General features: G+C 41.9%; 2 protein-coding genes across 2 annotated transcripts; both read left to right on the top strand.

Moving 5' to 3' along the window:
* Positions 1-5,116: 5,116 nt before the first annotated feature.
* LOC310890374 (adhesion G-protein coupled receptor V1-like) lies at positions 5,117-7,590 on the top strand. The gene is made up of 3 exons (XM_083852725.1): positions 5,117-5,204; positions 5,825-6,027; positions 6,681-7,590. Exons 2-3 carry the CDS (start codon positions 5,872-5,874, stop codon positions 6,834-6,836), a joined length of 312 nt encoding a protein of 103 aa, XP_083708851.1. The 5' UTR covers positions 5,117-5,204; positions 5,825-5,871; the 3' UTR covers positions 6,837-7,590.
* Positions 7,591-8,421: 831 nt separating this feature from the next.
* On the top strand, positions 8,422-26,408 carry LOC310890376 (adhesion G-protein coupled receptor V1-like). Its single transcript, XM_083852727.1, has 7 exons — positions 8,422-8,508; positions 9,832-9,971; positions 12,359-12,968; positions 13,915-14,130; positions 15,108-15,323; positions 16,522-16,766; positions 23,762-26,408. The coding sequence occupies exons 1-7, from the start codon at positions 8,475-8,477 to the stop codon at positions 23,783-23,785; spliced, it is 1,485 nt and encodes a 494-aa protein (XP_083708853.1). The 5' UTR covers positions 8,422-8,474; the 3' UTR covers positions 23,786-26,408.
* The last annotated feature ends 275 nt before the right edge of the window (positions 26,409-26,683 follow it).

Raw genomic sequence — 26,683 nt, 5'->3', positions numbered from 1 at the left:
TGGTTTATTTGGCTTCACTGGAGCATGTATCCCTGAGGTAAGGTGGTCATAATGGAAATTGTAGGTGATATTTCAGGCACAGAAAGCTAAATGGCAGGACCAAGTGACCTGAACAAACCCTAGATTTTGCAGTGTTTGCTTTTGTGGTTAAGCAAAGTTTTCCTAGGATTTGGAGATGCATATGTTCTGTTAATACAACCTCAGTTCCACTGGGATTTACTATATAATTTTAAAAAACTAAAGAAAAAAATGGTTAAGAAAATTTAGTTTACTATATAAACTGAAGACTAAGGCTTAATTTTTTTTTTCTAGAAAAATATTTTACCTTCACTTCTGTTACATTTGAGTTACCAGTTAAAATGTAAGATTTAATTCTCTGGTTTTTTTTTGAGAATGGATTATTGCAAAGATTTTTATTTTAGTTTTCTGTGTCACATGATGTGTTTGAGATAATTTTACTAGAGATCATGCAATGACAAAGTGTTATGGATTTTTCCACCTTCATTTGCTGTCATAAACTAAGTTATAATTTGCATATGTTTGATGTCAGTTGGTTGATTTAGTAGTGGTTTTTTTTGTTGTTTTAGTTTTAACAGATGAAATCTTTTTTCAGTGGTATCCATTCTATATGCAGAGTGTAAACTTGCTACTTTTTGAGGAGGCTTGAAATAAACATAAATCATTCTTTACTTCTTTAATCAATTATAAGGGGGAATAACATGATAGCTATCTCTACTGGTATTGGATTATTTTGTGGAAAAAAAAATTTAATATAGTTTTCATTTGGGAACTCTTATGAGCTTTAATTACATTCTTTTTTAATCAAAGTGCTTATGATGTTTTTAAAATAACTGTCTTGCCTGAGTGATACTAGTTTTCAGTTTGGTTCAGTTTGCTTATTGTGTGCCTACCATATGCTATGATAATAGATTCCTTCAGGTTCAAGTACCTCTGATACGCTGTGATGCCACAGATCATCAGCCAACCATGAAGAAAAAAAATAATTATATGGCACGGTAATTGTTTTGCACCTATCATATGTCCATTTCACCAGGGAAGTATTAGAGCTCTTAGTGGTGATGCAGGAACACAGCATTTTTTTACCAGTAGTTTAACTGTGCATATCTGTCTACTAGGCAGCTGAAGTCACACACAGTATCTATGCTTTCTTACAAAGCAGCCCTGAAATTTATCTAATGCATAAGATAGCTTTAACCTTTCCAATAACTTTCAGATAAAATTATTTTCTATGTTAATTTTATGAACGTTATTTTCTAAAATAGAAGGTCAGTACCAATTAAAGCTTCATTCCAGAGACGTGAAGTTGTCGCTGCAGAAGTCATGTTATCTGTGAAGATACAGAATTGTAAGGAGGACAGTAGAAGAGAAAAATCTGTTTTTCTGAATGATGATGGTATAGTTTATTTCTATCCATAGTGTGTCTGGTTAGAGAAAGTGCTGATCCAAATCTTTCTTTAAATTATTGCTAAGGAAAATTACAATATTGACGTTATTATAAAGCAATAGTTTCATTTGCTTTCGACAGGTACATTTCAAGCATATTGATTCTGTCTCTGACGCATAGTTTTAGGAAAGGGGTTGTGTCCAGGACGAACTGCAGTGTATTGTTATTTGTTACCTTAATAGTCCTCAGGGAGGCATCAGACTTTTGCAGATTCCACTAGGATTGTTCTGATTGGCATCAAGGTCAGTTTCAGCTTCCTAACACTCCAAAAGAGCTGAAAGTAACATGACAGCAATTTTTTACTTGAACATTTGTCTGGCATTAAATATTTTCGTGTTATTTAATGAAATTGCCTTGATTTACTTTGACAGTAATAAACGTTCCAAATTTTTGCTTTCTTCCAGACTGCTGATGAAGGTTCCACTATATCCTGTGTTGTGGAGCGTACAAGGGGAGCCCTAGACTATGTGTATATAAAGTACATTATCTCACAGGTTGATTCCACTGGCATTAATTACTCTGTTACCGATTTTTCTAATAGCAGTGGCACTATCACATTCGTTCCTTGGCAGAGATCAGAGGTAAACCCTACCTTCCTATTAACAATTCATCCTGTCCTTTACAAACCTCCTGGAAAATACCTTCTGAGGGTGCTTGGCTGGTTTGCATACTAGAGAGTGTTTACTTCACATGGCTTTTCTTCTTATTATTTTTTATTTTGTTATTTTATGTTGTTATTTTTTTGTTATATATATATTTTCTTTCTTTCTTTTTTTCCATCCCTGACAACAAGAAAGTGTTATTTGTAGCTCTGTGTATATGTCAGTTCAAAAGTCACCATGTGTGCATGTACATATTAGATATATGTACATATACATAAAAAATATTAACTGTATTTATGTGTATGTGTACATATACTTTAAAAAGTGTAGATAGTCCATGTACTTTCGAAATTGGAAAATGATCAGGTTTGATCTGAGTGTTGTAACTCAAATTTATGTCCACAACAATTAAATAGGCAATAGTAAGATTCATTGCTGTTCTTGCACTCAAGGCTATCCAGGTTCTGTCTCCTTTTAAATTCAAAATCAGAAACAGGAGATTAAAGGTGTTCTTGTAACAATAGCTGTTTTTGAGTCTCCCTGAAATGATTACTGTCTGCTTTAATCTATTCCTCTGCATAAAGTGTGCGAGCAACTGGAACATAAGGAAATTATTCAATATTCTGGCCTTAGAGACACCTGAAATTGGTAATCAGAATTGCATCTCTGAGTTGGGGGAGAGAAAGAGAAATGATACATAAGGGAAGCTTTAGCTGCTTCTGAGAAAGCTTTCTAAAAGTCTTACGAAATTCCTTATCTGAATTAGTTTAAAAAAAAAAGAAAAAGAAAAAAGAAATACCAGGATACCAGGATACACTGAAGAGTAGGAATTCAAAGCTACAGAGGCCCACAATTAAAAAATTATGTGGGCAGACTGGAGGTCCAAAAGAGGGCCAGAAAGATGATCAAAGAGCTGGAGAACCTGTCCTCTAAGGAAAGACTCAAGGGGTTAGATCTTTTCACCCTTTAGAAGGGGACTTTGATCCCATTATTACAGTACCTAAAGGGCAGCTCCAGAGTTGACAGAGGCTCTCTCTTCTCAAGAAACCACAGGAGAAGACAGAGGGCAAAGAGTACAAAGATAGAGTGGGAGAGGTTTTGTCTTGAAATTTTTTACAACTACTGGAACGACTTCCTTAGGGACAGGGTCGGGTTGTCCCGACCTCAGCATCTGGGCCAGGGCAATCCCAAGCACAAACACAGGCTGGGCAGAGAAAGCACTGAGAGCACCCCTTGGGGGGGGAAGGACCTGGGCGTGGTGGTTGATGAGAAGCTCGACATGAGCCGGCAATGTGTGCTTGCAGCCCAGAAAGCCACCCGTACCCTGGGCTGCACCAACAGCAGCGTGGGCAGCAGGGCGAGGGAGGGGGCGAAGGAGGAAATTCTTCCCTCAGAGGGCGGTGAGGCCCAGGCCCAGGCTGCCCAGAGGAGCTGCGGCTGCCCCATCCCTGGCAGAGCCCAAGGCCAGGCTGGATGGGGCTGAGGGCAGCCTGGGCTGGGGGGAGGTGTCCCTGCCCATGGCAGGGGGTGGCGCTGGGTGGGCTTTAAGGTCCCTTCCAGCCCAAACCAATGTATGGTTCTATGGTAGAATTCCCATCACCAGGGGTGCTTAAGATGCAGTTGAACATGGTGCTGGATTATTTCATCTATTTTTTTTTTTTCCATGAAACATTGAACTTCATCTTTTGATGTCCCATCCAGCGTGGGCTGTCCTATGATTAAAATTCTGTGGTAATAAACAGCGTGTGCTAGAAATAGAAATAAAAATAATCTGTTTCAATGAATTCAATCCTGATGTACAGCACGGAATTGTTAAATTTATTTGAAGAAGTGGTGCGGGACCACAGTACTGTAGAAACAACATACACTTTCTATTATTGTTTGTATAATAAGGATGAATTGTGAGTAGAAAATACCATCCTCAGTTTCACTTATATCAGGCTGCAGAAGTCAATGTGGACTCAAATTCGCTGAAGTCATTTGCAGGGATCCCAGTGACTTCACTAGAACTGTGAATCTGGATAATGTGATGACTGGCAAAAGCGTGTGGTATCTGAAAATAGTTCATTCATGTTATAATAGTTTGTTCATTCAGCTTTATTTCTCTGTGAAATGATATTACTGCATTTCATACAATCATATATAGCAGAAATTTCCAAAGCTTTTCTAGCATGGCAACATAGACGAGGCCCACATTACTCTATCTAGTGGCAGAAAATGGCTGATGTAGGCTCTTGCTACACAGCTTACTGGTCCAATTTACTGCATACATACAGAGGAGCTAATGTGCATGGCTCTAAGAAACGGGCTGGTAGCAAGCTGCTCTTCAGGTGGGATATCCTAAGGGACTTTCAACTGACATTTGTAATCTACTCATTACCATGCCTCTAAATATGATCAGCTACTTAAATGTTTTCTATATGTTTGTCCGACCATATCGAAACATAAAGAAAGATGGAATTTTCTGAAGTGAATGTGTTAGCGTGTTTAGAGCAAGGTTATGTTAGTAAATCGTATGATCTGCAGGTCAAAGTGTCAGGTGGTATAATAAGCTCAATTTATTTGCTCTCTAAATTGGATTAATCACTGTAATGTCTCTTCATAAGCATAATTTCAAAAAGATTTTAAAATTTATCAGATATTTCATGTTCAGTACATGGAAATTAAACTCTGCTTTTGTGAAGATATACAAAACCAACCAAACAAGTATTTATTATCACTTATTTATGTAGTTTGAAACAATTCAGAAAATATGCCTTCCATTTCCAGTAGCTTGGAAGCATTGTTTTTGGAAAGCATATTCTAGACATAAAATGTTATCTTAGAAATTAGTTGAATTTATGTGGAGAGCAAAAATAGTGTCCTTTGCTTTCAGAACTATACAGCAGATACAGCTGACTGACTAATCAAAGAATGTTGCATGGTTTGATTTCTCCATGATTTGGTCCTTCTCTAGGTGTTAAATTTGCATGTTATTGATGATGACATTCCGGAGTTAAATGAATATTTCCGTGTGACATTAGTCTCTGCAGTGTCTGGAGATGGGAAACTAGGTTCAACTCCTACCAGTGGAGCAAGTATAGATCCAGAAAAGGAAACTACTGATATCAGCATCAAAGCCAGTGACCACCCATACGGTAACAATGATGGGAATTATACAGCTTTGTTTCAGATTATTGTGTAGTTCTTTCCAGTCAGATGAAAACTTTGCTTGGTTGTAATAGTTGAGGAAGCAATCTCATATATTCCACTTTATCTAACTTGAATTAATTCATTGTTTATATACATGAATGAATACTGAATTAGTTTTCTTTTATAATTTTACAAAAAGGCCTCAAATCTTCCCTGCCCAAACAAGCAATGATTCTCTTGTGAGGGCAAATAAAGGCTCTGCATGTAGTTGATCCTGTCCAGGTTTTTCATCAAATGAGAATTCCTGACAATGAGAGTCATTTCTCCATATGTCTTGTACCAGTAAATACGCAAAACCGTGGCCTGTGAGGCTCTTTTGGGAAGAGAAGGTTTTATTATTGTGCTGTGCCTTTTATCAAGACTGACAAGAATATCAGTGAGAGAGGGTAAGGCACACAGCACATCTCTGGAAATAGTGTGATTGAGGCTTAAGGGTATACTGGTATATGTGGTTTTTAATTTCAGAACCATCACAAGATATGTTATCAATCACTTTATTTAAATTGTTTATCATCTTTAAAATTTGTTATGAAAAGCCATGTAAGTAGTAATTCTTGTCTTCCAGGTCTGCTCCAGTTCTCTGTGGGGCCACCTCCTCAGCCAGGTGATAAAATGATTCTTCCAGCCTCTTCTGTGCCCCATATTACTATTAAAGAAGAAGCTGGACACGTCAGATTACTGGTAGTTCGTGCACAAGGCCTTCTTGGAACAGTTCTGGTGGAATACAGAACAGTGCCAGTCACAGCTTTCAGTCCCAAAGATTATCAGGTATGGCAACTGCCAAGGTGGTATAATTGTTTTGGAATTAATTAGAGTTATTTATCGTGGAGATAGCTTTCAGTTTGACTGCTCTAGCCCAGCTATGATTCTTTCACAGAAAGACTACTTTACAAGGTGATGTGGCAAATGGATATGTAATATTCACTTAAAAATATACATCATGTGACTTCTCCATTCTTTTCTCTGCAGTAAGTTGCATTGTCTAGGAAAAGCCTCTGGTTTTGAACTTTTTTTTTTTTTCTTAACAGAGTTTTCAGTGTAGCAATTTGTGAGTTTTGCTGTTGTTACAGACCATATTATTCAAGTGCATGTACAGGTTAACATTATGCTTGTACATACTGGGATTTGTATATGCCTAGCAAAATAACCTGCGTGTATCTGCACTTGCTTGTCCAACTGATCATTTGTGCAGAAAAATAAGAAAAATGTACATGAATGCAGATGCTCACCAGTATGTCAACTTAGATGTCTTCTTCTTTTTTTTTTTCTTTTGTAAAACAGATTTTTCAGATTTTTTTTTAAAGCTTAAGTGAGGAAAAGTAGATGTTTTGAAAAAGACAAAATGAAGGTTCTGTTTCTTTTTTTTACATGGATGAAAACATTAGACTTGAACAAAAATATGAAGAGCTCTTATATTGCAGGCTGTTGTGGGTACACTGGAATTTCAGCCAGGAGAAAGATACAAGTACATTACTGTTAACATCACTGATAATACTATTCCTGAATTAGAAAAAACGTTTAAAGTGGAGCTGTTGAACCCAGAGGGAGGAGGTAAGGCACATATATCAGGCCCTTAGTTGTATTTTCATGACCTCTACTCGTTCATAAAAATCTTGTCTTTCTTGGCATTATTTTCTATGTTATTTCTGAAAACAAACAAAAAGCACCTCTACATCCCCACCCCCATACAGCTGTCTTTTTTCGTAGGGAAGAACTGTTCCTCAGTTCTTTTCTTAATCCTTGGTGGAAACAACCAGATCCCATAGCAAGTATATTATTACCATGTATTAGGGAAAGTGTATCACTGCCATCTGTTAGGTCATCTAAAGGCAATTGCTGCTTTTCACTTTGTATAACTTCATGGTTGGTAATGAGAACTAAAATAATGCAAAAATATATTAGCAATATGTTGCATTTCAAAAATATGGAATATTTATAAAATATTTAAGGCTAAACAGTCAAAGTGTTGTGTTTTTGTTTGTTTGTTTTGTTTTTTTTTTGTTTTGTTTTGTTTTTTCTTCCACATGAGTGAAATCAGAAGAACTGCAATACATAGGTCAAATGGATTATAGCAGTAATAGGCTGTGGATGTTGAGGGCCATAGGGAGTTTGCTGAGCTGTAGCTGCAGAGGTAGCTCGTAGATAATTGTCTGTAAGAACAAGACAAACACTTGAAAGAATTATTGGTTTGAAGGGCTAGTCTGAAGGGACGGCAAAGCATAGTGGTGCTGCCACATAAACCCCTGAATACCTTACAGATTTTTTTTTCCATTTGAGAAAAATTTTAACGGAGATTGTAAAGCTTGTTGGAGGGAAAAGTAATTAGAAACACTGACAGCCATAAATTGATTTTTTTTTTTTAAACTGATGTTATTTTTTTAAACAATTCAGAAATTGCAAGTGTGGTCCCTTCTGGGAGGATGTATCAGATTTCCTTGAATTAATCCAGCTCTCTGCTATGATTGTATGTGTCTATGGTGCAACATGGTCTCAGTGATTCTTTTGGTAAAGTCTTGAGACTTTTCACGTATTTTGTCTTTTTGGTTGAATAGTTGTTTTGTTAAAAGGAGTCAAACTTTTCTCTTTCAAATTGTTGTGACAGAAAATTTACAACTAACTTTAGTAATCCAGTAACTATATAGCCTTTTTAAAATGAGCCTTCTTTTTGGCCTTTCCAACACAAACACAAAGCTTATGAAGTCCCCATTAGTTAAGTTTTCTGCAGATTTTCCCAACATTTTCACTTTGTGAGAAAATATTAGAATAAGGAGCTTGAGGGACTTTATCGTCTCCCCTACCTTTTTTTTTTTTTTTTTTTTCAATTTAGATTCCTCCATGACAAGCCTCAGTTAGGAGTGAGAAAGGGGAAATACAAAATGGGGACACAAAGAGGGAAAGAGAGGAAAGATAAACTATGTGTATGTGTTTTCTTTCATTCTGACTTCCCATTGCTATTTCCAATGTCATAAATTAAGTAAGAGGTGGCATATGTAAATATTTCAGTCTTTATTAGAACTCCTGTACACTTTCAGAAGCAAAGTTGATACCTTCCTAGAGTGCTTCCCTCTTTTTTTCCTGTTGTCCAGAATAGTTTAAATTTCTCTTTGCTTGCGCTCTGATTTATAAATGTATATATGTGTATATATCTGTATGTCTGTCATCTTAAAGTTGCTGAGCTCTTTAGAAATGATGGCAGTGGTAGTGGTGATGGGAACATGGATTTCTTCCTTCCAACTGTCCATCAGCATGGTAAGCATTTTGGATTAATCTTTATTTCTTTATGCTAACTGTAATATCCCTCATGAACTACACTACTGACACAGTTTATCATAGTGTTATTTTGCTTGTGGTTTGAGATATATCATAGAGTCCTGTCAAAACATTCTTTCCCATTTTAAAAAAGGCTTAATTTCAACAACAGTCAATACTAACCGTAATACAGAAAATAACAGCTTCTCTATCTTCAAAGCTGTATTTTTATAGAACACAATGTAGTTATTCCAGAAGTAGTTAGAAAAATTAGCTTTGTTTGTAAATTTTGTAAAATTTTCTGGAGAGCAAAGAGGAGAGAAACTTTTTAAATTTAAGGTAATTTAAAAATTACCTGACTGTGTGTTTTGATACTTTCTTTTGCCACTTGCTTTATGCTTTGATCTCTGCATCTCAAAAATACTCTTAATAAAAAGTGGTGTTAGCTCTTTTTTTTCTAAAAGAATGCTTTGATTATTTTTCATTTTTGAAGTCTATTTTTGTCACAACATACAGAAAACAAAGATAATTTAATCTTGAGAAAATTAAAAACATACAATATGCAGAAATAAGATGAAAACAAAAGCACCTACTATGAGGGAAACGCTAATGATGGCGGATTTTGAATTAAACCCTAGAGACCTGAAAATATTGTGTTAGCACCCATTATCGAAATCAAATAATTTATTCCACAGTGACAGCCTGATTTTCTGTTTTATTTGAAAATACAAAGGAGTTCAGTTTGAACCTGAGAGTAAGTCTGTGGTTTAACCACTTTTTGGAACTTCCTGGGAAGTGTTGTTTCCTCTTCTGTGTTTCCAGATTTTTTTTAAAATGCCAGGCTCTTTCTCTTTCTAAGCAGCAAGTTATCTCACACAAGATGATCATTACAGTAGTAGAATTTCCTGGACTAGCTTTTTCTTTGTTCCAGCTTCAGTTAAAATAGTACCTGCTTTTGTCCTGTCTGCACTGCTTACACTGTGTTTTACCACGTAACTCTCCCCTACCCTAAATTCTAGTTCATTTTCCTTAATTAGACAAGTAATTTTATTTTTGATCCTCTCTTAAAATATTTGCATTTTATATGTTGCTTTGGAGTGTTGTTCCATAGAAGGGCTGCCAGGACTGCATTATTGAAAGTGAGTTCCTTATCCATGTGGATAATTATTCCACATTTAAAACAAAAAAAAAACACACCACAAAATGCAAAACAGCAGAAATATTCCAGTTATGCTTTTCTGTGTGCTTTTTGTAACAAACTTCCTTAGCTTTTAAGAAAAGATGGTATAAAAAAATAACTCATTTTGGCACTTGCACTTACAGCCAGCTTGGGAATTGCATCCCACATCGTTGTGACTATTGAGGCTTCTGATGATGCTCATGGCGTCTTTGAGTTCAGTACTGAGTCACTCTCGGTAAATGGAACTGAGCCTGAAGATGGAGATAGCAATATTATGTTGCAGGTTAGAAAGTTTTGGGTCTCATATTGCTATGCAATCCTCTTTTATGTCTATTTTACAGAGCATTCTGCAATATTTTTATAATAGGTCTACAGCATTTTAACTTAACTTTATCATGTACATTTGTCTTGACATTTTATACTTCACTTTCTAAAGTGTATCTTTCAGCTTAAAACTAAAATGTTTTATATAAGTTTAAATTTACTTCTACTTGTTTACATTTGAGGTATGAATATTTTAAAGTAAGTGCTGATGACACAACAAATACAGCAAAGCTAAGATGATAAAGATTACACTGTTTTTAAAATTAGTTTATTTTTAACTCATCATGTCAATGACTTTGCACTGTATATAATGGAGGGGCTGGATTGTGTGCAGCTTGCAGTTGGCAATGACATGCTTAAGATCCTCCGGGTAAGGATTAAGGGACATGGAAATAAGTTATAACAATAAGATGAAGTTGTTGTGGGAGTCTGCTATAGACCACCCAGCCAGGAGGACAACATTGCCAAATTATTCTATAATGAACTAAGGGATATCTCTAGGTCATCTGCCCTTGTCCCTGTGGGTGACTTCAACTTCCCAGATGTTAGCTGGGAATACCATACAGCCAATACAAACAGGTACTGGAAATTCCTGAGGCACGTTAACAATAACTTGTTGGTACAGTTACTCTGGAAGCTGACTAAGAAAGGTGCCCTCCAGATTTGTTGCTTGTAAACAGTGAGGGTCTTGTGGGTGAAGTGGTGATTGGAGGCTGTCCTGGCCATAGTGACCATGAGATGGCTGAGTTTAAAATCTTTGGTAATAGGAGGAAAACTGCCAGCAAAAGTTCAGCCCTAGCTATGGAGACAGCAGACTTCAGACTACTCAGTGAACTAGTTTGTGAGGTCCCCTTGGAACCTGCTTTTGAAGGTATTGGAGTCCATCAGTGCTGGTTAGTTAAGTAACACCTCTTAAGAGCACAGGAACAGGCAATTCCAAAGAGTCAGAAGTTGAGCAAGCTGGGCAGAAGGCCAGCTTGGCTGAGCAGGGATCTTATTCTAGAATTTAGGCGAAAAAGGAAAATCTGTGGGCATTGGAAGCAAGGTCAGTTGAACAAGGACTACAGAGGTGATGTTCACTCAGAGTTGAAGCTGGCCAGTACTGTGGGGACAACAAAAAGTGCTTTTTTTAAAGTATGCTAACAGCAAAAGGAGGAGCAGAGAAAACATTGATCCATTACTTGTTGAGGTTGGTAACCTCACAAATAAGTACGCCAATAAAGCAGAGGTTAATGCCTTCTTTGCCTCTGTCTTTAACACCAATGATGGGCTCGGGGACACCCAAAGCTCTGAATTTCAGGACTGTGATGATGATAAACTCCCAGCCAACTTTGAACTTGTGCAGGATTTGCTGCTCCAGCTGGATGCATATAAGTCTATGGGGTCCAGTGGGATTAATCCCAAAGTACAGAAAGAGCTGGCTGATGTCATTGCAAGACCTCTCTCAATAATTTTTCAATAGTCTTGGAGTCTGGAGAGGTCACAGTTGACTGGAATTAAGTTAAACGAGGAAGTGCTGGATTCTGCACCTGGCAAGGGGCAATGCTGGCTGTACGGACAGGCCTGGGGACAAGAGGCTGAAGAGCAGCCCCATGGAAAGGGATCTGGGGGTTTTGCTTGACAGCAAGAGAAATATGAACCAGCAGTGTGCCTTAGCAGCCAAAATGGTCAACTGTGTTCTGGAGCATAAGGCACAGCAATGCTGGATGGTCAAGGGAAGGGATTGTCCTGCTCTGCTCTGTGCTGGTGAAGCCTCACCTCTAGCACTGTGTGTGCTACAATATATGAAGGACATAAACTATTAGAGAGCATCCAAAGGAGGGCTACTATGGTGGTGAAGGGTCTAGAGGGCAAGAAGTATGAGGAGCGGCTGAGGTCCCTGGGTTTGTTCAGCCCAGAGCAGAGCAGGCCGAGGGGAGGTCTCATGGCGGCCTGCAGCTCCCTCACGAGGGGAGCGGAGGGGCAGGCGCTGAGCTCTGCTCTCTGGGGACAGCGACAGGACCCGAGGGAACGGCACGGGGCTGGGACAGGGGAGGGTCAGGCTGGGGGTTAGGGAAAGGTTCTGCACCCAGAGGTGGTCGGGCACTGGGACAGGCTCCCCAGGGACATGGTCACAGCACTGAGCTGCCAGAGTTCAAGAAGCATTTGGACTACTCTGTCAGACATGCGATTTGATTTTGGGTGGTCCTGTGTGGAGTCAGGTGTTGGACCTGATAATCCCTGTGGATCTTTTGTAACTCAGGATATTCTGTGATTCTGTGACTTTGCTGTATGCCATTTTACACTTTTATGTTCTTCTTTCTTATAGTACAAAGAAATACATAAATCTTTGTGTTTTCCACTTAGGTTGTGAGAACTCATGGGGCCCTGTCTGAGGTGACTCTGTATTGGGTCATAGTCTGTGATCTTACAGAAGACCTGGTCTCTGCATATGGGAATGTAACATTTGATGTTGGCCAAGTGAGAGCAAATATTACCATACAAGTTTCTCCTGACAACGTGCCTGAACTGGATCAGGTGTTTTCAGTTTTGATCATCAATGTGTCCGGTGGTCGTCTTGGAAATCACACTAATGCAACATTAACAGTTTTAGCTAATGATGATCCATATGGACTGTTCATCTTTTCTGAGAGAAACAGACCAATAAAAGTTGAGGAAGAAACAAAAAATATCTCCCTGACAATAGTAAGGCTTGGTGGTCTTCTTGGTACAGTAGTGGTTACATACAGAACTTTAGGTGATGATGAAAAGTCACCCTTTCTTCCACCTGATGTTGTTAGAGCAATACAAGGAGAAGATTATATACCCATTACTGGGTATGTGATCTTCGCAGCCAATGAAAGCGAAGCCACAATATCTTTGCCTATTTTGGATGATTATGATCCTGAGAGGTCAGAATCTGTTTTTGTGGAGCTAAACAATACTGTTTTGATCGACAAAGTACAGGATCGGCCAAGTAAGTGTCTTTCATATGTAAACCCAAAGCTTAAATATGTAGGCTAATATTTATATTTAATAGGATAAAATGCAGCAATTGAAATTACAGTAAAATTTTACCTCTGCCTAACTCTGTATAGTTAAGAATCCTGTAAGTTATATGTCAGAGTATCTCACATTAAGTATGAAGATTCTGTGTGTCAGCATATATTTCCTTTACCACAAAATTTTGTCAGGGGTGGACATTTCTTTCTCCCTTCTGCATCTGCTTTATCCCAGGTGTTTTAGGCCAACTGTATTACTGTATTGGTTTTGTGTGCTAATACCTGCTCACCTGTTGTTTCTGTAAAGCACAATGATAGGAAATAAGCTAGTTGCACTTACTGAAAGCGAAAAAAGCCTTTTAAACATTAAGTGGTGTAGAATTGCAGCTTCATGCTGGCTTTTTAGCGTAGAGGATGTTTGCCCGATCAGATAAATTCAGGTCATTACAGCCTTATTTATGCTTAAGAGCTTCTTGGCATGCCTAATTTCCCTTCCCTCTCCCCCATGACTCTCCCACATTAATCTTGATTTTTAAGGGAAACACTACAAAAAATTCTACTGGGAAACTGAAAGGTTACTTATAGTTCATCATTGCTAGTGTAAAATTCTATTGTCCTATGGACAAATAAGTAAGTAATTTTGCTAGTACCTCACCTCTTCAAAGAACTGGTGTTTTGTATGCTCCACAGCAGGGTAGAATAATAAGTTAGTAAGAATGTGGATTTTCTGACATAATATAATTCAAACATCAAAAATATGCTTGTGCAGTTTGTAGTTATATTTTGTCCAAATCTAAAATGAAAATTTTATTGAAAGCTAGTAGTGGCCATCCACTAAACTCAGGTGTATGTATATGAACAGTATAGCCATATATAGGAGGCATTTCAGGCTTGCTCTAAGAGGTTTTTTTTATATTTCAGTTGTAAATTCTCCTCGTCTTGGATCAGTGGGTGAGACTATAGCTCATGTAATTATCAATGCCAATGATGATGCTTTTGGAACACTTCAGCTTTCAGCTTCAGCTGTGCGAGTTGCTGAAAATTATGTTGGACCAATCATTAACGTGACCAGAACTGGGGGAATTTTTGCAGATGTTTCTGTGAAATTCAAAGCTATGCCAATAACTGCAACAGCTGGTAAGAAATCAAAATAGCAGAAATACACATTCTGTGTTAAACCAGAAAGAGCATACTGTATGCTTCGAGTAACCAAAGCAAGCAAGTGTGTATTGAATGCAGTCTAGTAAAACAAGTAGAAAAAATACCAAAGTGTGAGATACTTACTGAGTGTACTTAGGAGACAGGAATTCAGGTCCTATAGAAGAGACCTTACATCAAATTTAAAAAAACTCAGAGATATCATCACTGAAGAATCTAGCAAGAAAACTAAGGAAAGGAATTGGCTGTTTGTTTCCCTGGTGGCCACTCACTTTCTCAAAAAAATAAAATAAAATAAAAAATCCTGTAGTAGTATATATAGCTAGTACTTAGTCCTTTGTACATATTTCAACCTACCATACATGGCTTATTTGAGTTTCTTGGAGGGAAATTGAGAGCTGGTGACTCCTCTGTGAAACAGACAAATGTTAAGCACAATTCAAGAAGACTTTTACTTTGCAAATGAAAGGTAAAGCTCTCAGGTGATCCCTGAAAAGCTCCACGAGGGAAGGAGTGACCTTATGTCCTTTAGTAAAATCTCCTTTGAAAAAGGTACTTCTGTTTCATTTTATCTCTTGGAAAGCCAGACAACTATCAGAAATCAAATATAGAAATGTCACAGTTGTGTGATCTTCTCAATGGAAGATAATAATGGACCTTTTGTAATTGCTTCTTGGACTGACAGTGTAAACTCTGTTTTGGCCAAGATGAGATTTATTTTCATCCATCCAGATATCTAAAAGGCACTAGGAAATAAACAATTGTATTTTCTGGGTATGAAGATAAAGAAAAAAAAAACACAAAAAAACACACCAACATATGAACACAAGGGAATGCAAAAAGAACAGATAAATATTAGTGCTGATAAACATTAGTGATGTTTCATAATGAACCAGAATGCCTTAATATTCTTCTGTGTTTTGATTGTTTTGTTATTTTTTCATGTACAAATCTAGGTGAGGACTACAGTGTAGCCTCATCAGATGTTGTCTTACTAGAAGGAGAAACAAGTAAAGCTGTGCCAATTTTTATAATTAATGATATCAATCCTGAAGTTGAGGAGTCCTTTTATGTTCAGCTGCTGAATCAAACGACAGGAGGAGCCTTGCTTGGATCTTTGACGAGGGCAGTCATAACCATTGAGGCTTCTGATGACCCGTTTGGATCCTTTGGTAAATGAGTCTTATTTGCATATTTTCTCTTGTCCAGTAGCAATCTGCTGATTTGTGGGTGAGTTATTACTGGGCAATGGAATAAAAATTTTCAGAATACAAAAAGGGAAGTCTGGATGAACACAGTAAAGGACAAAATAAGATAAACTAAATTAAAACGTGTAAGTAAGGGCAAATGGTGCCCTTATATAGCGAAATTGAAGCATTCAGTCAACTTATATATCAAGATTTTGTGAGACGAAGGTGGATTTTGGAGTCTCCTAATGGGGATGGATTTTAATTTAATTTGTATTTTTTTATCTATTCTAAATGTTGCATTTCTGCAATAGCTTGAAGCTTAAGTTTACATGCCAAAACCTGTTTAGATAGTGCAGTGTCATTGTTTTACAAAATAATCAGGCAAAGCAGGTTTAAATATCTGGGGAAATTGGAAAGTACAAATATGACTTAAATTGCGTTCTTGTATGTTCTGGTTGTTAGTTATTGTAGTTTTTCTTCTTTCTATCATTATCAGTAAAATGGATTGTGGACACTTTCCAAAAATAGTTTCATTACACAGGTTTTGAGAAAAAAATGGTAATTTCAAAAATTTAATGACATTTTAGAAATTTATCTTTTCTATTTATTTTTTCTATTTCAGTATTTCTGGTGTATGTTTTCCAGCCATTTTATTTGACTTACTCTTTCTCCCTTTAGTACCCTACTTTATTTCAGTTATTCCATTTTATCAGCAAAATGTAAAGGAAATTGACAAAAGTAAATAATTCCACATGGATAATTCATTAACTTCATTCTTAACAACTAAAGATTTTATACAAGAAAGACTTATATTTGAAACAATTTAGATGGAATATGTTGACACATTTTTTCCATACGTGACATAAAAAATGATAAAAAATTTCCTCACTGGGAAAAATTACCTTCTGACCGTCTTCTAAAAACTTAGATCATGGCTAGCCTTGAACAATGGATACGTTGGAATAAACTCTTGGGTGGGGGCTGAATTTTCATGCCAATTTTATTTGCAGATAAAATGATACTGAAAGTTCAATTTGAAGTTTAAACCTGATTAACATTTTTTTAATTGTGCAAATGAATGCAATCAAGTGAAATAAAATATATAATTCAGTAACTAGGATGGTGTTTTTATTTTAAATATTACTGTTAATGAAATACACCTCTTTGTGCTGCACTTCAGTGTTCCAGATGACCGAATTTACTGTGGAGGAGCCTGAATCTGGATCAGTACCCATAAATCTGCCAGTAATCCGCAATGCTGGGACACTTGGTAACGTTACTGTTGAGTGGGTTGCTACCATTGGTGGACACCCTGCTGATGAGGACTTGCAGGTTGCCTCAGGCAATATTACTTTTGCCCCTGGGGAAGCCTTTCAGATGCTACTATTGGAAATCCTGGCTGATGATGTTCCAGAAATAGAAGAAGTAAGTCAAGCACTTACATCTTCCTTGAAGATGGTATTAATTTTGACTTGTTCTAGAAATATGTATGATGGAAAACAAGAAATGTTCCGGCAGGAAGGTGCTATAATTTCATGTTATACTTTGCTTGTAATTATTGTTAGAAAAACCACAAATTGTCTAGCTGCATTACTTCTTTTTCTTTTCTTCTCTTTGAGATTGTCCGTGTAGAATTAACTCAGGCCTCCAATGGTGGTGCTATTGGGTTAGATGGCGTGGCAAGTATTATAATACCTGCCAATGATAATCCTTATGGCACAGTTTTCTTTCATCAATCCTTATATCGAGTTCAGGAGCCACTAGAAAGAAATTTGCTGGCAAACATAACAGTCAGGCGAAGGTTTGTATAATGTTTGCTTTATTTGTAATTACTATTTATTCTTCACTTTTGTTTCCACTATAATGTCAAATTTCATGCTCCTCTCATAAAAATATGTGCATCAATTCTTTGATCTGCCATCTCAATGTATTTTCATTTCAAACACATTGTTTTTGAAGTAGATGTCTGTGTATTACATAAATTACTTAAACGTAGTATACATTGAAATGCACAATGTAAACTCAGCGTACACAGTGTACTATTCATTTTGTCCGTTTAATCATCAAATCATTTAAACCTGCATGGTAGCCTGTTCCTGTGATTTGAACAGGAGGACAAAATGGCCAGCCCTTACAGGATGAAAATAAGAGAAGGAAAACAGGTTTTATGCATGTGATCCTAGAGGAAGGATGATAAGTCTGGGTGTCACCGGCTTTTTCTTCCTTGCAAGTAAGGAGAGCTGCCAAGTCCTGAAGAAGACTAAGTTAACTCCTAGAACCAAATGTTTACAAATATGCATTCTTAACAGACTACTACCTAAGCTATAAATAATCAAACTTGCTATCCACAAAAAAATAAGATAACTCAGTTATTCTGGTACTAGTTTCAAAGGGAATGCATTTTGATGTGTTATTTGGAATTTTTCAGCAATTCAGAAAGGGTCAGTTGATTTTGTTCACTTCTATTATTAACCCAGAAACATGTAGAATATTAGACATCCTTTGTCAACTAACAGAACTTTATTTTATTATAATGTCTTTTAGTGAGGGAAGATTTGGTCAGCTGCAGATTTTCTACAGCACTTCTGAGACTGACGTTGTAGCTCTTGCTGTGGAGCAAGGTCAGGATATCCTGGCCTACTACGAGCCTCCTGTACAAGGAATTCCTGACAAACCATCCAAGACCAGAGTGAATGTGTCAGCAGCAAGTGACCCTGTGTATTCCTGTGCAGCTCAGTGCCTAAAAGAACAAGCATGTTCAGCCTTTACATTTTCCAGTGCCTCAGGGATTCCTCTCTGCCTTTGGCTGACGTCAGATATCAGCCCATTAACTAACAACACTTCAGGGTTCCGGACCTGATTTTCCGGGAAAATCCCCAAATTTGAGGATTTTTGAGGAAATTTCCCCAAACTTAGTGTTTTCTTTGAGGAGGGGGCCCCAAAACGGGGTCGCAAGCAGCGGTTTTGGGGGAATTTCCCTTGATTTTGGGACTTTTGGGGGGATTTCCCCAAATATGGGGGGTTTCAGTGGGGGTGGGGGGTCTCAAACGTGGGTAACAAAGTGCAGGTTTTGGGCGATTTCCCCCCAAAAAGTTTGGTTTTTTTTAAGGGGGTGTCCCCATGCCCCCCCCCCCCCCCCCAGCATCACAAGCAGCAGCTTTTTGGGGCATTTCCCCCAAATTCGGGGCTTTTGGTGGGTCCCTGATTGGAGGGGGGGGGGGGGGGGGGAAGAGGTTTTTGGGGGGAATTCCCTGAAATTTTAGTGGTTTTTTCGGGGGGGGTGTGTCCCAAAACGGGTCACAAGCAGCAGCTTTTGGGGCCGTTTCCCCGGATTTTGGGGCCGTGCCCCGGATTTTGGGGCCGTTTCCCTGGATTTTGGGGCTTTTTTTTTTGGGGGGGGGGGATTTACCTAAATTCTTTTTTGGGGGGGCTCATTTGAGGACTCCCCCCCCCCCCCCTTATTGGGGGGGGCGCTCATTTGGTGCCCCCCTTCTGGTTCTTTTTTGGGGGGGGGGAGGGCTCACATATGGCCCCCTATTTTGGGGCTAAAATACCCCCCCCGGGTGTTTAAGGGAGGGGGGGACCCCACAATCCCCCCCCAAATTATTTAGGGTGCGGGGGGACCCCAAAATGCCCCCCCAAATCGTTTAGGGTGGGGGGGGGGGTCCCAAACAGCGGGATTTAGGGGATTTCCCCCAAAATTTGGGGTCGGGGGGGGGCGCAGGGGTAAGAAATGTATTTTTTTAGGGGATTTTCCCCCAAATTTTAGGGGGGGGTGGGGGCTGTTTTCGGGGCCCCCCAACCCCAAAAAAAACCACGGTGGGGTCCGGGAGGGAGTGGCGTTTATGTACAGGCGGGGGGGGGGCAGAAGTGGGGGGGCCCCCCCGGGAGAACGAGGCACTTGGGTGGGGGGGGGACCCCAAAATGCCCCCCCAAGTCGTTTTGGGGGTGTGGGGGGGCTAAAATACCCCCCCCGGGTGTTTAAGGGAGGGGGGGGCCCAGAATCCCCCCCCCAAATTATTTAGGGTGCGGGTTGGGGTCCCAAAAATCTGCCCCCAATGATTTAGGGTGGGGGGGGGGTCCTCAAAATCCCCCCCCAAATCATTTGGGGTGGGAGGGGCCCTACAATGCCCCCCCCCAAGGCCATAAAGGTAAGGGGGGGGCCCCAAAATGCCCCCCCCAAATCATTCAGGGTGGGGGTGGGGACCCCAAAATGCCCCCCCCAGGGTGTTTTAGGTAAAGGGGGGTCCCAAAATGCCCCCCCCAAATCGTTTGGGTGTGGGGGGGGAGTCCCAAACAGCGGGATTTAGGGGATTTCCCCCAAAATTTGGGGTCGGGGGGGGCGCAGGGGTAAGAAATGTATTTTTTTAGGGGATTTTCCTCTAAATTTTAAGGGGGGGGGGGGCAAAACTGCGGGTTTTGGGGGATTTCTCCCCAAAATAAGGGTTGTTTTTTTTGGGGGGGGGGTAACTGGGGTCACAAATGGGTTTGGGGGAGTTTTCCCCAAATTTGGGGTTTTGAGGGGTCCCAGCAGCAGCTTCGGGGGGATTTCACCCCAAAATGGGGGGGGGGCACAAATAGCAGCTTTGGGGGATTCCCCCCCAAATTTGGGGGTCTTTTGGGGGGGGGTCCTAAAAGTGACCTCACGGGGAGGGATTTTGGGGGGGATTTTCACCCAAAATTTGGGGTCTGGGGGGGGGAATCCTACAGGCACACCACAAGTTTTGGGGGAAATTTGGGGGTTTTGCTGGGGGGGGGGGGGGGGGGGTCCCAAAAGGAATCGCAAGAAGCGGCGGGTTTTGGGGAAATTTCCCCCGATTTTGGGACTTTTGGGGGGATTTCCCCAATTTTGGGGGGTTTCGGTGGGGGGGGGGGGGTCTCAAACGTGGGTAACAAAGTGCAGGTTTTGGGCGATTTCCCCCCAAAAGTTTTTGTTTTTCTTTTTAAGGGGGTGTCCCCGTGCCCCCCCCCCCCCCTTTGCGTCACAAGCAGCAGCTTTTTGGGGGCATTTCCCCGGATTTTGGGGCCGTTTCCCCGGATTTTGGGGCCGTTTCCCCGGATTTTGGGGCCGTTTCCCCAAATGTTGGGGCCGTTTCCCCAAATTTTGTTTTTATTTTTTTTGTTTGTTTGTTTTTGGGGGTGGGGATTTCCCTAAATTCTGTTTTTTGGGGGGGTCTCATTTGAGCCCCCCCCCCCCTTACTGGGGGGCGCTCATTTGGTGTCCCCTTTCCGGTTCTTTCGGGGGGGGGGGGGTCTCACATATGGCCCCCCCTCCAATTTTGGGGGGGAGGGGTCACATTTGAGCCCCCCCCTCAAATTTCTTTGGGGGGGGGCTCATTTGGGACCCACCGTCAATTTATTTTGGGGGGGGGGAGCTCTTTTGGTGCCCCCCCTCCATATTTTCAGGGGGGTGGGGGTCATTTGGGGCCCCCCCTTAAATATTTTATGGGGGGGGGGTCTTGAGGCCCCCCCCTCAGATTTTCGGGGGGGTCTCATTTGGGGCCCCTCCCCTCCATATTTTGGGGGGGAAGGCGTGTTCATTGGGTTCCCCCCCTCAAGATTTTTATGGTGGGGGGGCCTCAGTTGGGACCCCCCTCTCTTTATTTTGGGGGGGGCCTCTCACTTGCCCCCCCCTTTTTTTTCGGGGGGGGGCGCCCTCAGTCGGGCTCCTCGTCACCGCCCCCCTCCCCCAGGCGCCGCAGCTCGGTGCTGGCCTTGTCCTCGCCGCCCCCCCCCGGCAGCAGCAGCAGGGGGGGGGTCCCGGGGGGGCCGCCCCCCCCCTCGCTGAAGGGGCGCCCCCGCGTCTCGGGCAGCCGCAGGAAGGTGAAGAGGGCGAAGCCCCCCAGCAGCGCCCCGAAGAGCAGGAACACGAAGGGGCCCAGCGCCCGCTGGGGGGGGGATTTGGGGGGGGGGCGTTGGGGGGGGGCCTTGGGGTGCGGGGGCCCCCCCGGGGCGTTTGGCCCCCAGAGAGGGGCTTCCCCCCCCCGTAACCCCCAAATTGTCCCCTGCTGCCCTCCGTCCCATTGTCTGCCCCCCATTACATGACAGCGTAGCAGGTAGTCAGGCAGAGGGTTGGAGAAAGAGGAAGAAAATCTTCAGGGGGAGTCAGGGCCAGGATGGAAAAGAGAGGAAGAGAGATGAAGGAATGGCAGGCAAGGAAAGCTACCCGTGTTGTGGCCTGAATCTTAGCAGGGACAGGCTTTGATGGGATGTTTTAAGTGTGGGCAGGCTGGCCACTTCAGGTAGGAATATCCGGAGTGGAAGAAGGAAGGTATGGAATTAAGTTGGCTAATGACTGAGACTTTGGTGAAAGTACAGGCTGGAGAAAGACAAGAAGCGTTAAAAAGGGTTATGGAAGGTGTTAAAGGTGTGGTATGTAATGTTTGACAGAGCTGTTTTTTGAATGAGTTGGGAAAGTTGAACGAGCAGGGAAAGAGGGTGTAGGCACTATCTAAGTAACAGTCTAGAGGTTTTGGTATATTTGCTGTGGTGTTTGGTCAGTTTCCCAAGTATCGAGAAGGGGGGGACGGGGGGGGCAGCCTGCTCCACCAGGGGCCTCTCCACAGGCCGCAGGGGGCTTCGGCTCCGGCGCCTGGAGCGCCTCCACCTCCTCCGTCTGTGCTGACTTTGGTGTCTGCGGGGAGGTTTCTCGCTCCTCGCTCTCCCAGCTGCTGTTGAGCAGCAGGTTTTTGTTTGTTTGTTCGTTTTCGTGGATGTGCTCTCACAGAGGCACGGACTGTGTTGCTCATGGCTTGGCTCTGGGCAGCGGTGGGCCCCTCTGGGGCCGGGTGAAATTGTCCCTTATCTGCCACGGGGCGGTTTCTGGATTCTCCTCGTGGGGGCTGCCACTGCAGCCCCCTCCCGAACCTCGCCATCAAACACAATACACAGGGGCAGCTAGGTCATTGCTGGCCTGTAAAGTATCAGGGATTAAATTAACTAATGAAACCCTAACGAGTGATGGGGGTAGAAGGGGCTGGGGTAACAGTGCCACCTTTGGGGGGTACCAAGCTGAGACTAGGGGATAAAATGATCTCTGGGCAATTATTGTATGTACCCAAGGCAGGGACTAACTTGTTGGGAAGGGATTTGATGATGAAATTGGGCATTCAAATAGTAAATTGGTAGACTGGAATAACAGTGGTATTAATGGAGTGCTCTCGGGCCCTGAGAGCAAAGATATATTCACCTCTGACTGGAAAGACTCTGAAGTGGGGGCGGAAGCAACAATACATATGGAATTTTTACCTCAGGGGTTTACAGGGCCACCGACTAATTTGGGCAAAGTTCTAGAACAGATTTTGGAGCAATTCCAACCTCCCAAGGAGGAATTTCTGTTACAAAACGTGTATGATCGTTTATTGTCAGGACAGGAGAAAACAGTTGTGAAGGAAGCTACTAACAAGCTATTCAACTTTCTGGGAAAGCAGGGCTTGGGAGCATTGAAAAATAAATTACAATACGTAGAAAGAGAAGTCAGGTATTTAAGGCATCTAATGTCTGAGGGAAAACTGAGAATAAATCCAGAGAGGATTCAGGGAATTGTTGAAAACTAAGAAAGAACTAAAAAGTTTTTAAGAGAGATTTCTTTAAGGAATCGGGAGCCACGAAGCCTGAGGGAAAATGGATACTCCCTGATGGGAGAGAAATGCTGAATAAAGCACCAATGAGGCAAATATGATGTTTTACATCAAGAGAGTCATTGGGAGATGCAAGCAATGTGTGATGTTGTGCTAAGAAAGTATGTCTGTGTAGGAATATACACTTTAGTGAAGCAAATATGCAGAGGATGTACCATATGTCAAAAGGCAAATAAAAAGGTCATTTGTAACTGACCTAGAGGGGGACGGGAGCCAGGGATTCGACCTTTCCAAAGTATACAGGTAGACTTTACTGAGTTACCTAAAGGAGGGAGATTTAAGTACTTGTTTGTCCTAATTGGCCACGTGACTGGATGGGTGTAAGCTTTCCCCTCTGTATCTGCCCCTGCAAACACGGTGGCTAAGGTATCACCGGAGCAAACAGTCCCTAGATATGGGATAGCTGAAAACATTGATTCAGACCAAGGAAATAATTTCACTTCACAAGTACTGCAAGGGTTAATGCAGGCCTTAGAGATTGAGTGGGCTTTTCACACCCCCTGGCACCCCTCCTCTTCTGGGAAGGCAAAGCGAATGAACCAGACATTAAAGAAGCAATTAACTAAATTAGCGTTAAAAACCCAACTTCCTTGGGTAAAATGTTTACTTTTAGCACTCCTACAGGTTCAAACAGCACCAAGAAACATATAGGAATTTCACCGTATGAGATGCTGTTCGGATTACCCTATCTGGGCAGAAGGGATGAGATACCACAATTCGAAACAAGAGTTTTCTTAAGAACTGTATTCTGGGGTTGTCCTCTTCTTTGTCATTTCTCAGGACCCGTGGGAAATTGGGTCCTGATTCGGACCTGGAAAGGATCAACTCCGGCCCGAATGGGAAGGACACTTCCAAGTACTACTAACCACTGAAACAGCCATAGGAACTGCAGAAAAAGGTTGGACTCACTATACTCGAGTGAAGGCATCCGTCGACCCTAGTACCTGGGAAGCTGTTCCTACAGAAGACTTGTTGGAAGCTGAAATCGAAGAGAAAAATCTCATAGTGGACTCTGAGCGGGATAAGAGCTTGCGATTGTAAACTAACCTTTTATTTTCACAGGTAACTAATGAGCGTGACTTGTGATTGAGAGAAAGGACTGGCCTATAGTGAATTGAAGTGTTCCCAAGGGGGGGTTGTTATGGTAGTAGTGTATATCTTATTCTTTGTATTGATAATTATTTGGAAACCTAAGGTTTAAAAATAATGACAGGGAAAAATCAATTATTAATTTTGTTTTTAGTGATTGTAGGCCTCAGAGAAAGCCTTGGTCAATTGGCAACTTGGAAAAGGCATGACCAGATAATAGTAAGACGGGATACCCCATAAAAATATGGGTGAATGTGACAGAGGGTTATGTACCACAATCAGTCATGTTTGATGCTTGTGAGGTGTTAGCTTGTGGAGATTTAAATGCCCAAGGACAATTGAGCAGAGAGAACAAATAACTGGTAGAGACCCAACAGCCAGATTGAGAATAGCTGTATGGAAACGATCCTCTATCGCCATCAGAGAAAGGGAGAAACTCAAGGAGAAAACAGGAGAGAAAACAGGAGGCCCTCTTTGAAATGCGGCAGTTCAAACATTTGAGATTGAAACAGGGTATGGGGATGTGAATGCCTGGATAGAATGGGTCAAATCTGCTGTCCAGAGTCTCAACCACAGCGATTGCTATGCTTGTGCCTCGGGACGACCGATAGCCCGGATGGTGCCCTGCCCATTGGGGTGGACCGAGGACTCCCGAGGGATGCGATGTACGATTGCATTGTACCCAGAAAAGCCTGCCTGGGGAAATGAGGCCTGTAAGTCTCTCTCTTTGCTGCTCCCTTCCTTGCACGATAGCAATATCAGGGCTCCCCCTGCATTCTCCACAGCTATAGGTAACCATACAGCTTGCCTCTCACGGCAGGGTGTGAGTGCTACCAGCATCTGGGAGAATTTGCCTTGTGCACGAGGACCTTGAATGCTACCGAGGACTTGATGGGAAAATATTCAAGATTTGACATCCCCAGGGCAGATCTCTGGTGGTACTGCGGAGGGAAGATCTTACGGTCCATCCTGCCATCTAACTGGGGAGGCACTTGTGCACTTGTTCAATTAGCTGTACCCTTCACCCTGGCATTTGAAAGAGAAACATCACAAATACCCAGAAGAAGTAAAAGAAGCTTAGGAGTATCATTTGATGATAGAGCGTACGTAGATTCTATTGGGGTGCCTAGAGGAGTTCCTGATGTAAAGCCAGGAATCAAATTGCTGCAGGGTTTGAGTCACTGTTCTGGTGGGTAACAATTAATAAAAATGTGGATTGGATTCATTATATCTATTATAATCAGCAGAGATTCATAAACTATACAAGAGATGCGATAAGGGGAATCGCTGAACAACTAGATGCCACCAGCAAAATGGCTTGGGAAAACAGAATAGCATTAGGTATGATGCTTGCGGAGAAAGGTGGTGTGTGCGTGATGCTGGGCAGCCGTTGTTGTACTTTTATCCCTAACAATGCTGCCCCGGATGGCACAGGAACTAGAGCATTGCAAGGGCTTACCACCCTTGCCAGTGAATTGGCAGAAAACTCAGGAGCAGACCCTTCCATCACAGGATGGTTGGAATCTTGGTTTGGTAAATGGAAAGGGATGGTAGTGTCCGTATTTACGTCCTTGATTGTCGTAGCAGGAGTTTTGACAGCCGTTGGTTGTTGCATTATCCCCTGTGTAAGGGGACTTGTCCAACGGTTAATTGAAACTGCACTTTCGAAACAAATGACCGTGGATCCACCACCCTGCTCAGATAAGATAATGATATTAGAGGAAATGGAAAGCAAAGAAAGTGAAGAAGAGGAAGACATCTACCAAATTACACCTTAGAGAAAAAAATTTTGCAAAAATCAACAAATTATAAAAAGAGAAAAGGGGGGAGTTGTGGGAATAGAAATGTTGTTTTTGCAGTGTTACATGGTACAGAAGGAAGGAATGGGGTATTGAGATGTGCTTACAGTGATAAGAAAGCTCAGCAGGTGACCTCCTAAAATGCAGACACCCAGCCTCCTTAGAGCGATCAGGTGGAAATCGCTGTGTTAAGTCAAGGCAGACAAGGGGAGAAAACATTGCCATCCCAAAAACAGGCCGGCAACTGAAGGCCAGGCATTGTCTGGGAAGCATCAGACAGATTGTGAGCCTGGATTGCCCACTCAGTGGGGAAACTGGGGAGGGTCCCGGCACCAAACAGTATGTAAACTGGGTTTGGGGACCAGGAGGCGCGCTCCTGCTCGTGGGGCGCCCGCCACTGCGATCGCGAATAAATTCCTGCTTCGCTGAGCTCCTCGCCTGAGCCCAAGTTGTTGGCTACGGAGCGTTTCTCACACCCCCAAGCCATTAAGGATCCTCCCTGGGACCCCCCCAACCCCCCCCCCCAGGATATTAACCCTAACCCTAATTACACCCCTAATTAAGCCTCCCAACCCAAGCCTTTGGGTAGACCTGATCTCCTTTGGGAGCCTTTACACAGCCCCACACGCAACAGGACCCTGCGCCTTCTCTTTCTCCAAACTACCCTAAACGTAACCCTAATTACGCCCCTAATGAAGCCTCCCAGCAGCAGCCTTTGGGTAGACCTGCTGTCCCTTTCTCCTCCCCCCCCGAACCACATCTCCCAGCACCCCCGGCGGGCCGTTCCCTCCCAGCTCCCCCGTTTCCACCCCGT

Source organism: Anser anser, assembly GCF_964211835.1.
Source record: "Anser anser genome assembly, contig: HAP1_SCAFFOLD_485, whole genome shotgun sequence".
In the NCBI taxonomy this organism is placed as follows: domain Eukaryota; kingdom Metazoa; phylum Chordata; class Aves; order Anseriformes; family Anatidae; genus Anser; species Anser anser.
The sequence above is the reverse complement of the archived record's forward strand: the minus strand, read 5'-3'. Positions and strand labels throughout refer to the sequence as shown.